This window comes from Rhineura floridana, chromosome 20 (genome assembly GCF_030035675.1).
Source record: "Rhineura floridana isolate rRhiFlo1 chromosome 20, rRhiFlo1.hap2, whole genome shotgun sequence".
Lineage (NCBI taxonomy): Eukaryota > Metazoa > Chordata > Lepidosauria > Squamata > Rhineuridae > Rhineura > Rhineura floridana.
In genome coordinates, this window is record NC_084499.1 from 8,081,288 (window position 1) to 8,092,300 (window position 11,013).

Here is an 11,013-nt window from a genome sequence, read left to right on the forward strand (position 1 = left end):
AGATATTTTAAAATTTAAAACAATATAAAAAAATTTAAAACACATGCTAATTATGGGGATTACAGATGTCATTATCCTTTAGCTTTTAGAGCCACTTCAAAAAAAAGTGTGTGTATAGATTGCATGTTGTCACAGGCTCCTCCTTCCTGACATACTGCAAAAGAAATTGTGTTATTTATTTATTAAATTTGTGGTCACTTTTCTACACAAATATGTGCACTCAAAGTGACTTACACTTAATTCAAATTAAAAGTAAAAGATTATAGTGTAAAAAACCCAATATATAAGGCAGTGGAGCAATCCTTTTTAAGAAGGCCACACAACAGAAACCCTCCAAAAGCCTTCCAAAGTTTAGAAGCAAATGCCTGGGAGAAGAGAAATGTTTTTGTTTGGTGCCTAAAGATGGATAATGATGGTGCCAGGGATACCTCCCTGGGAAGAGAGTTCTACAAACAGGGGGCCACCATTGAGAAGGCCTTCGGAGGGGGTACACAAAGAAGGGCTTCCTATGCCAAGTGCAGGGTCCGGGTTGATAGATATAGGGAGAAGCGGTCCTTGAGGTATTGGGGTCCTGAGCCATATCAGGCTTTATAGGTCAAAACCAGCACTTTGGATTGAGCCCGGAAACTAATTGGTAGCCAGTGCAATTGCACCAGAATTGGTGTTATGTACTGAAACCGTCTTGTCCTGGTGAGCAGTCTGGCTGCTGAATTCTGCACCAACTGCAGTTTCCGAACTGTCTTCAAAAGCAGCCCCACATCATTACAGTAATCTAACTTAGAGGTTACCAGAGCACAGACAACAGAAGTCAAGCTATACCTGTCCAGATAGGGTCACAGCTGGGCCACCAGCCGAAGCTGGTGGAGGAAGGCACTCCTCGCCACTAAGGCCACTTGAGCCTCAAGCAAGAGTAGTAGATACAGAAGTACTCCCAAGCTATGTGCCTGCTCCTTCAGAGAGAGTGTAACCCCATCAAGAGCAGGCCACAACCCCTCCATCTGGTCTTGGAAACCACACAGTAACGGTGCCTCAATCTTGTCTGGATTCAGCTTCATTGAAAGCACTCACTGGGAGAGCCCACTTTCCTTCTAGCATTATTGTTGTATATTTCTATCTCAGGAAGTGTCTGTCTCAGGATAGGTCACTGTGGATCAATGTCATTGATTAATTGATTGATTGATTATATTTCTTACCTGCCCTTCACCAGAAGGTCCCAGGTTGGGTTACAGTATATGAAACCACAATTAAAATTAAACAGTAAAAACAACCCCACCCATAACCCCCAAACATCATCTATACAACACATTACAAAATGCAAACTGGAAGAGTATGCAAATAATACAAAGCATACGATACTGATTAAAGTGTTAACAACATCTCATAAAGTGATACCAACACTGTAATTGGGCTGACGCACTTTCCCACTCAGCCCTTCTCAGCCTCCTGGCTCTTATCCAGAATTATCAGTTTTTGGGCTCTCACACTGGATCCATTGTGGCTCTCATGCAGGGCTCAAATTCACAGGAAGCCCCCCCCCCAAAAAAATCTCTCACAATAAAGAGGGTTGCCTGAACCTGTTGACCTCACCCTAGTCTCTCACCTTAGGGTTCAAACCTCACCATGATTGTCAAAAATTAAGGGGGAGGGTAACACCTCTGCCCCTGTGACTCCTCCAAGGGACGGGTATCTCTCTTTGGTGGCAATGCAAGCAGTGGCCTATTGCCTATGACAGGTCTTGCTTTTATGGGCAAGCACCAAGGTCTGATGGAGCTGTGTCCATTCAGCAAACTAAGGTTATGGGACACCCACAAGTTGGGCATGAGTACAATAGCCCTCTCCCACTGTTGTTCCCAACTGACTAGTATTCGGAGGCATGCTGTCTCTGATCATATAGCATTAGATACTATATTCATTTGTGCTTTAAACCCAAGACAGCATTAATGATCCCTGCCAAACCTCTGCTGCAGGGGTTCCACAGGGCAGGGTCTGCCACATTTAAAGGCTTGGCCCCTGGTAAAGGTCTACTTAACATCCTGGGCATGGGGAATGCCACAGTATAAAGTCTTTAAGGTGTCCCAAGACTCTTTGTTGTTCAAGAGTCCATCAGAGCCCATTCAAGGAACCACTTCAAATATTGTTGAATTTCACCTAAAACTGAATTTGGGTTCTGCAAAAGTCAGCTTTTATTTCATTTTATGTATAAAATTAGCTCCAAACTCTTCTACAGGTGTGAGGGAGATAAACCTGAAATGTAAGGAGTGGATGCTGAAGTCTTATAACCTAGAAGAGACTAAACAAAACCTTCAGTGATTGGGAAGCCCTGGACTCAGTCCTTTGCCTTTACTCCCTAGCAAGGTTTGCCAGCATGGCATCTGTAGGCACAGATGTGCCTGCATAGGTTTTCCCGCGGAGTCCTCCACCACCACCAAAATTGGGCTTGAAACAAGCACGCTATTGTAGTCAACAGAATTGGTTGCCATTTGGTGTGGTAACCATGACAGTTCCTCCATTTTGCAAATGTGCCCACGGGCCCCTAAAGGCTGGTGACCCCTGCCCTCTGGTTAGTAAAAGCAGGTTATGGATGCATCCAAAATTCTCATCCTCCAACTTTCTTCCTGGATTTCTGAAGTTATGAATGACTGTTTCTAGAGCTGAAGTGATGCATTGAGAATCCTCTGTTTGTTTCACTGAAGTAAATATATATCCAAATGTTGTATAGGGCTATATATGCACAGTCTGATTTATTATTGTCTGCCCCACCCTACCCTACCCTATGCATGATTGTTATGCATATGCACACTGTTTTTTAAAAAGCCCCCCAAAAGTGCAAGTCTTGATGTGATTGTACCATGATTCCATCAAATTTGTTTTTCTTTGGTGATTTGCCAGCGCATGGGAGCCCACACCTTACAAACAGAAACTTCATACACCCATGATCTTATCATCTCAAGATTGCTTCTTTTTTGCATTGTTTATCAGTGCACAAACGTGGACATTGACAAATTGGAAAGTGTTGAGAAGAGACCATCCAAGCTGATGAAGCGCCTGGAAACCCAGGCCTATGAAGAACAGTTGAAGGAGCCTGGATATGTTTACCCTGAAAAGATGATGGACAGTCAGGATAGCAGTCTTCAAATAAGCTGCATGAAGAAGATGGAACGGACTTTTTCTCTGATGCTCCAACGGGCAAGGCTAGATCCAATGGGTGGGATTAATATCAAGGGGAAGGGCCGTGGCTCAGTGATAGAGTCTTTGCTTTGCATGCAGAAGGACACGGGTTCAATCCCCAGCATCTCCAGGTTACGGCTGGGAAAGATTCCCTGTCTGGAACCCTGGAGAGCTGCTGCCAGTCAGTACGGGCAGTTATAGAGCTAGATGGACCAACGGTATAAGGCAGCTTCCTACGTTCCTATTAGAAACAATTTCCTAGCAGTAATAAGGTTCAACCCTGGAACCTGTCTGGTATTTGGAGCTATTTAAACAGAGGCTGGACTCTAGTTGCAAGATTCCTGTACTGAACAGGGAGTTGGACTAGATGACCTCAAAGGTACCTTCCAACTCTAACATTCTTTGATTGACTTGATATGCCTCAGTAATACAGGTCAGAGCATTAGTCCATCCAGCTCAATATTGTTTACACTGACTGGCAGAAACTCTCCAGGGTTTCAGACGTGGCATTTCCAGCCTTACTTAGAGACAACAGGGACTGAACCCGGGAGCTTCTGCATGCAAAACAGACGCTCTACCACTGACCTAGAACCCTTCCCTGTTGGGGTAAGACATGCTTCAATTCCAGAATTTAATTTTAGAAATTCTACTTAGTTAAACTGGTGTTCTAAAGGTGTGCAGTGTAAGGCAGAGCAAATCCAAGGAACACTACAGGAACAGAATGAGCCAGTTTTTGTAGTCTTGTGCACACAGGTGAGAGTAAGTCCTATTGAACTCGGTGGGACTTAATTTCTAAGCATCGTGCATAGGATGCACATCACACAAAATGAGCATGATTGTATCAGCCAATTAAAATCTTAATGCTTAGCCTGTGGCTTTTTCTTACAAGAAGCCTACACCCACACACCTTTTTGAAAAGCACACTCTTAGCTAACCGTATTTTTTTTCTTTGCAGTGGCCTTAACTCATGATGTTTTAAAGAAGGCACGAGGAAACCTGGAAGTAAGGAAAAATCTCTATATACATTAATTAGTCCTGGCTGTTACTTTCTCCCTTTCTCCCTCCCGCTGCCTGTTCTATTTAAGCAGCATAAATTGCCATAAATCTACTTTGCAAAACTGCTGTCATTTGTTTGGGGGGGGGGTATAAGAGAGAGTGAGTGTATCACAGCCTATATGTTTGGGGAAGACAGTTTAGTTTCTACCCATTTAATGCAATAAACGCCCCTTAATGTTCAAGCTGCACATTCTGATTGGATCTTTATGGCAAAAGCCTGAATAAGCTGGCCCAGTCTCTATTTCTGCAACCCCTATGGGTCACATTGACCCTTTTCTTTCCTTTTTCCTTTGGCCACTAATTCAATAGGGATGTAGGCAACGGATTTGAGGTTGTGAACCAGCCGTTGAATTGCCAAACCTGTAGCTACCACTTTCCTCTCTACTACTTGCCATTATCCGCTTATTTCTCACCCAAGGCAAGGAGTGCAGGATTCTCACTGCCTTGAAATGGTCTACTCCAGAGCAGGGGGAATGCCAGCTGAATTCCAAGTTGCGTGCCTGGCATCTCCTGATCTCCCAGGCACTTTAAACCAGTAGAATAGCCCAAATGATCTAAGCAGCATGGAGGAGGGGGGCAACCAACTGTTGAGTGTGCCAAGAAACCAGTACAGCCCAGAAATCCAATGAAGAGGGGGAAGAAACACCGAGTATATGCACCATCAAAAGGAAAATAAAACACCAAACCAGAACACTGGTCAATTTAATCCTGTGTTAGGCAAACTGAGATAACCAAATTTGCTCTTTTGGTAGCCTCAGGAGTTGGTTGCAGGATGAGGGGCAAAGGAGTGTTGGCAACCTTCTGTTTTTGAAGGCCCTTGATCCAGATTGACGGAGGACTCCAAGCAGCCATCAGAGCAACTACACGGTATCCAGGAAGGTGCTGTTAATGCCTGGGAAGGACCGTAGTTCAGCGGTGGAGCGTCTGCCTGGCATGTAGAAGGTCCCCGGAGAGCCAATGCCAGTCATGGAGAGCTGCTGCAGTCAGCCTAGACAGTACTGAGGAAGGCCGAAGGGCCTGACTCGGTATAAGCAGCTTCCTCGGCTCCTATGGTGAGAGATGGGACTACCACAGGGTTAATTGCTGCCAGAGCGGTCTAGCTTCTCTGCTAGAATGTAAGCATTCTGCACTGTGCGTGTAGCACCCTTCTTGTGAATACGTAGGCCTATTTTATTTCTTTATGTAACTAGTATACCATTTTCTGCCTGCCTGGACATAATGGAAGAGCTTTGGTGTCTTAAAGGGACAGGTGAGGGCACGGCAGAGCCATTCCACACCTTATACCAATTCAGACCTTTCATCCATCTACCTCAGTATGGTCTCCTCAAACCAGCAGATGCTCTTCAGGATCTTGGGCAGGACTCTCCCATTGCCTGCTCACTGAGCTCCTCTTTCAGTGGAGATGCCAGGGATTGAACGTAGACAAAGTATGTGGCCCTCCGGACCTACTTTCACTTAACTGTTCATGAACCTTTGCCTTCCCTGCTCCACTACTAATTTGTCTTCGGTCTCCGCTCCCCCCAGCATACCCTAGAAGCCTAGCACTCACTGACAGGGGGTCCCCTTGTGTCTGGGCTGAACCACTTCAGACTGTTGTTAGGGGCTCTAACAGAATTTTCTTCCATTAAAAAATCCCCTGCATGTAGAAAAGCAGCATGTCAGGGAGAAGGCTAGAACTCTTTTCCAAGACACTTGAGGTCTGCTTTGCACTGAGGTGGCTGTTAAAACTGTACCACTTCAGACTGCTTGTGGGAGGCTCCTTCATACAAAAGAACAAAACAAATATTCTCTGCTCATAGAAAACTAGCATGTCAGGGAGAAAGATTCAAGCTTAGGCTGTCACACTCTATTTCTAAGTTTGAATTCCCACCCCCAGACATGCTACTTTTCTACATCCAGAGAACATTCGTTATTTTGTATGAAAGGAGCATTCATGTGTCAGCCCCACCCTAACCACTGTCTGAAGTAGCGCAGAATGAGAATGAAATTTTTATTGTATTGTATGTTTGACATTGGCTTGCAGACTGGTTTGGGAAGCACTTATTGAAAATAGTATATTAATTATATAAATAAACTAGGCCTACATATGCACAATAAGGGTGCTACTCTACTCTTTAACTTGATATACTAGTTTTCTCTGTGCAAGGAGTGGAGCCACATTCTGCTACTTGAGCTCCTGCCTGCGGTCTGAAGTGGTGCAGTGGAACATAGGAAGCTGCCTTATACTGAGTATATAGCTCCATATAGCTCAGTATTGTCTACACTGACTGGGTTCTCCAGGGTTCCAGACAGGGGAATCCCCTTGAGATGCAGGGGACTGAATGTGGGGTCTTCTGTATGCCAAGCGCTCCCTCTCTGATGCATGTTTCCCAGCTCACCAAGAAGTTGGCCATTGTGTTTTTGAAAGTCATTCAGTGCCAATTGCTACTCCAGTTGTAGTGGTAGTTTTTGTTAACTTTAAATGTTTTTTTCTTCGCTAGGTTCAGCCAGCTGAAAACAAACCATCAGCCTCCAGCCTCAGCAACAAAAGGGTTTTGTGAAGGCTCCACTTCCCTAATAAAGACCATTTTTCCCCTGCTGACCCTGTTCTTTTGACTGTTTCTTTATTCTCAAGGCCTTAATGCTTAGTGTAAATGTACTGCCTTCTAGTCGATTTGACTTATGGCTACCCTATGAAACTAGGAACAGTTCTGAGAGTGAGAAGATTCAGTGGACATGTGGACATGGGTTCAGTAAAAGCCGATAGAACCCAGTTCAGGTTCCATGTAGTGAACCTGTGAACTGTCTGAAGGGACAATCCCCTTTAGAAAAAGTTTGTACAAAGGATGTGACGATAGAATGTATCCAGTTATTTTGATCTCTTAGTCAGGGGTCAGTTAAGCTAGCTAGTTCCTATAGATGAGGGAAAGGGAACCTTTGGCTGTCCAGATGTTGCTAGACTATAACTCCCACCATCCCTGACCTTTGACCATGCTCACAATGAGGCTGATGGGAGGGCTACAGATGTTCCCCACCCCTGTAGATTGATCTAAAATGTAATCTTTGCTTGGAAGAAAAGACGTGACATCCTGTGACAAGGACGAAAAGAAAACCTCCATCATAGAACTTCAATATGCCGATGATAATGTAGTCTCCGCACATTCAGAGGAAGATCTTCAAATTTAGGACACTAAATGTCTGCAGAAGCATATGAAAAGCTTGGCCTCTCGCTTAACATAAAAAAAAACAAAGTTTCATCAGCAAGTGCGAACCAATCCCTCTGTAGCACCATCAATCCAGCTTAATGGTGCGACGTTGGAAAATGTTGATCACTTTTCTTATCTTGGCAGTCATCTCTAAAAGCTGACAAATGTTTTAAGCATACTTTGGATTTGTGCTACGGAGATATGGGGCACAACTTCTGTACTTTAAAGAAGATTGCAGAAGAGAATGCTTTCATCACTCAAAAGCCCTGATTGTGTCTTAACTGGGGTACCTGTTCTTTTCTAGAAAGAGAATGGAGAACCAGGCCATCCACCCAACGATGGCTTGGTTGCAGTTTAGACAGTGTGGTCATCCAAAAGACGTTTTCCCTCTCCCTGCAAGAACAGCTTGCCTCCAGGCTTAGATTACTAATGCACCTCTGCCTCCAAATAGTCTTCATCATGGGGAGGGGGGGACCCTGTGGCCCTCCAGACGATGTTGGTCTGGGATTATTAGAGTTTCAGCAACATCAGGAGTGCCATAGGTTCCTTCATCAGATTGAGCTATATGGTACACAAAACTGACTTTTTGTTCTTGTTCCTCAGTAATGTGAAAAGTAAGGGGTCAGGTTGAGTTGTATATATACGCTGTAGCAAGGTGTGATTGTAGGTGTAGGAAAATGGGTTGAAAGAGACATGTTTCTGATCCAAATTAATGATTCAATAAATGGATACCTTTATTTTAAAAACTGTTCTGTGTGCTGTTTCCCCCTAAATCCCTCATTCCTGGTTTGGGATGAGTCCTCCTACTGGTTGTGACAGGCAGGGTCTAGAAACTTCTTAGTCTCCTCTCCAGGGGGAGGAGTTATCCTGCTCCCCCAGACCGGCCCTGCCTGTGGCCTGTGAAGGTTGGGCCTTCTCTCTGTTCAGAACTTCCTTTTACCTCTGTTTTTTCTGCTTTCAGTCGTTCTCTTCTTAATTTGTTAGCTATTTCTTCTGTCTCCATCCTTTACTGTTTTTTTTCTCCCCCTTCCTGCCTTCACACCATGGGTCTGGGGCTTGGGAGGATCGTTCAGTCCAGCTGGGCAGTTTGGTACCATGTGAGGTCTCCTTGAGAGTGACAGAGCATGGCTAGACATAGTGCTTTAGCAGCAGCAGCAGCCACTTTTGAAGGCAGACTGACTTCTTGCTCCGTGGAGCTGCATTTTCGCCACACTCGTACTGCGCGGGATTGTGGGATCCAGCTTCCCCCCCTTCTGAGGAGAAGAACCAGTGAGGTGTGCTGCCTGGGGGTATCTACCCCAAAATCGGATTGTGCATGGCAGCAGGGGATTGAGTGGCGCCTGCTGCAGTGGTTTGCCATTGCAGCAGTTTCCTGTACTTTTTCCCTAAAGCGCAGAACATCCCCAGCTGCCACTTTATGGCTTTGCCTGCCTCTTCCTTGTTCTCCCGCCAAGGCTCCTGTCACATGGGAGATGTGATGGATTCTCTTGAGCCGCCAGCGCAAGGCTCAAGAAGCTATCACCCTGCACTCTCTTCAACTCCAAGTGGGTGAGTATTCCTGATGAAGGTATGGAAGTTCCTCCCCCCATTCTCAGTTTCCCAAGTTCATGTCTGGGGTCAAGGAGTTTATCTTCTTTGAAATCAGTGGCCCCATTCACCATGTCCTTAAAAGTAAGCAGGGCAGGCACCCAAACAGGCAATCCCATAAGGGAAAGCGGAGGCGCAGATGTCACTCTAGCGACTCACACAGGGAGAGGAGATATAGCAGTTTGTCATCGCACTACAGCTATACCAGATCCCCCTCTCATTCTACCCTAGCCATCAGCTGGGGTGGCACGCCCCCTGACATCAACCTGGGTGGCATCCTGTCATATCGTGCAGTGGGAGGGTTCAGGCAGATCCCATGGTGGGAGACAAGGATCTCACTGGACGCAGTGGACTGGTAGAGGGCATTATGAGTCAACAGGACTGATCAGACACATGCATACCCCACACCCACTATGGTCCAGGGGTTGCAGGTACAAGGACAGTTGCCCAAGCAGGTCTATGGCCAACAGGGGGCATTGTCTGATTTGGATGATTCCCCTGAACCTGACAGGGAAGAGGGGGAGTCATTGGAAAAGAATCTAGAGGTGACCCAGGTGCAACCTATGCTCTTTGGCCCAGAGGTTTTTCAACCCCTTCCTCTGAAGGCGCACAGAGTGCTGCAGTTCTCAGAAACTGAGGAGGGAGGCGATGCCCATGCCCAGTCGAATTCAGCGGGAGCTTTCCATTGATTGGTGTGAAGCTGGATATTGTCCCTTGTCCTCAGGCTTTTGATGATGTGTGGGATGCAGAATGGGCATTCCCATGTAAATCAAAGCTGCCTACTAAATAGGCAAAGAAGCATCTCATGTTTGCAGCAAGGGTCGTGGTCTCTATCCTGGTTAGATGTTATATATATTCCCAGGATATTAAGGGGCCTCCCCCTTGGGGGAGATATCCTACATGAAGGAGACATATGAGCTAGGGCAACTCGGAGCTACAAGTTATATTTGGAGGAGATCCCACAGATCTTCTTTTGGCAGCCATTTCGTGGGATCTCACCCTTTGAGCTCCTCCAGCAGTTTGTCCCAGCAATTTGTACCCAGTTCTCGCTGTGGAAGGAAAACTCAAACATTGTGCTCCAAAGGACAGAGTTTATGAAAGAAGGCCAATAATCATTGGGAGAGGGGTCGCCAAGGTCCGTCTCTGCCCAAAATATGCCAAGCAGAGCGTTATTCATTACACGTCATACAGATGTCACAGCAAAAAGTACATCTTATAACCATGTATAGCAATATCTTACTTCCTTTATGGGAGGTCACCTTACACATTATCATCCTGCCCATCCATGTGCCAGGTAACCAATCCGAAACCTTGCTATTCTAAAGTCCAGCTTGTGCCATCCTAAAAACCAGTTTATACCAGCTGCTTGCGGCTTGACATTTAAACTAACACCCTTCTGTGAAATATTTCCCTGTCTGACCACAACTTCCCTTTTCCTCCTGCTAGCTGGCAGAACACAGTACGTCCTCATTTCCACTTGTGACTGCAAAATGTACCTTACGATGTGATAGAAAGCCTCCCAGCTCTTATAAGCAGATATAAGCATATTGATTACAGAATCCTCCTTATCAGAAAGGTCTAAGTTCATTATTCGTTCACCATTCCCCCCCCCCCTTTGAGACTTCCGTCTCAACGAGGCGGGAAGTCTTACTAGGCCCATATACTGTAGCTGCACATAGGTAAGAAAACACATAGCACAGTCCCACATAAGTCTTGGCGAAACTGTTGGCCTTTAAAAGTGTGCAAGTACTTATATAACCCACATGAAAGCAGTCTTTATCAGATTAATGCCAAATGAATGAACATAGGAGTCCAAATCTTCGCAATCTTGAAACTTTCCCTCTCCCAGGCTACCCTGTGCTCCACATGATTGGAAACCAGGATTGTTAGGCCCTCGAGGAAAAGTCCATTTACTGCTTCTGAATTTTCCAGGTGATTCAAAGAGCAACAAATTTGAGACCCTAAAGGGCTTCCTTACCCTCAGGTCAGCGTTCAGCGTACAACCAGTTTTGCATTT

At 45.5% G+C, this 11,013-nt stretch overlaps 1 protein-coding gene across 5 annotated transcripts in view; it reads left to right on the plus strand.

The window, feature by feature from the left end:
* Nucleotides 1–8,112, plus strand: part of CDK5RAP2 (CDK5 regulatory subunit associated protein 2) — a 228,720-nt gene extending 220,608 nt beyond the window's left edge. For 4 of the 5 annotated variants that reach the window (XM_061603690.1, XM_061603693.1, XM_061603691.1 and 1 more), the window contains 2 exons: nucleotides 4,124–4,170; nucleotides 6,705–8,112. In XM_061603690.1, the coding sequence (XP_061459674.1) occupies nucleotides 4,124–4,170; nucleotides 6,705–6,764 (107 nt within the window). In that variant the 3' untranslated portion in view covers nucleotides 6,765–8,112. Of the gene's footprint in view, nucleotides 1–4,123; nucleotides 4,171–4,976; nucleotides 5,277–6,704 lie in introns of all 5 variants that reach the window. The other variant, XR_009759736.1, reaches the window with a different exon arrangement.
* Nucleotides 8,113–11,013: the final 2,901 nt, after the last annotated feature.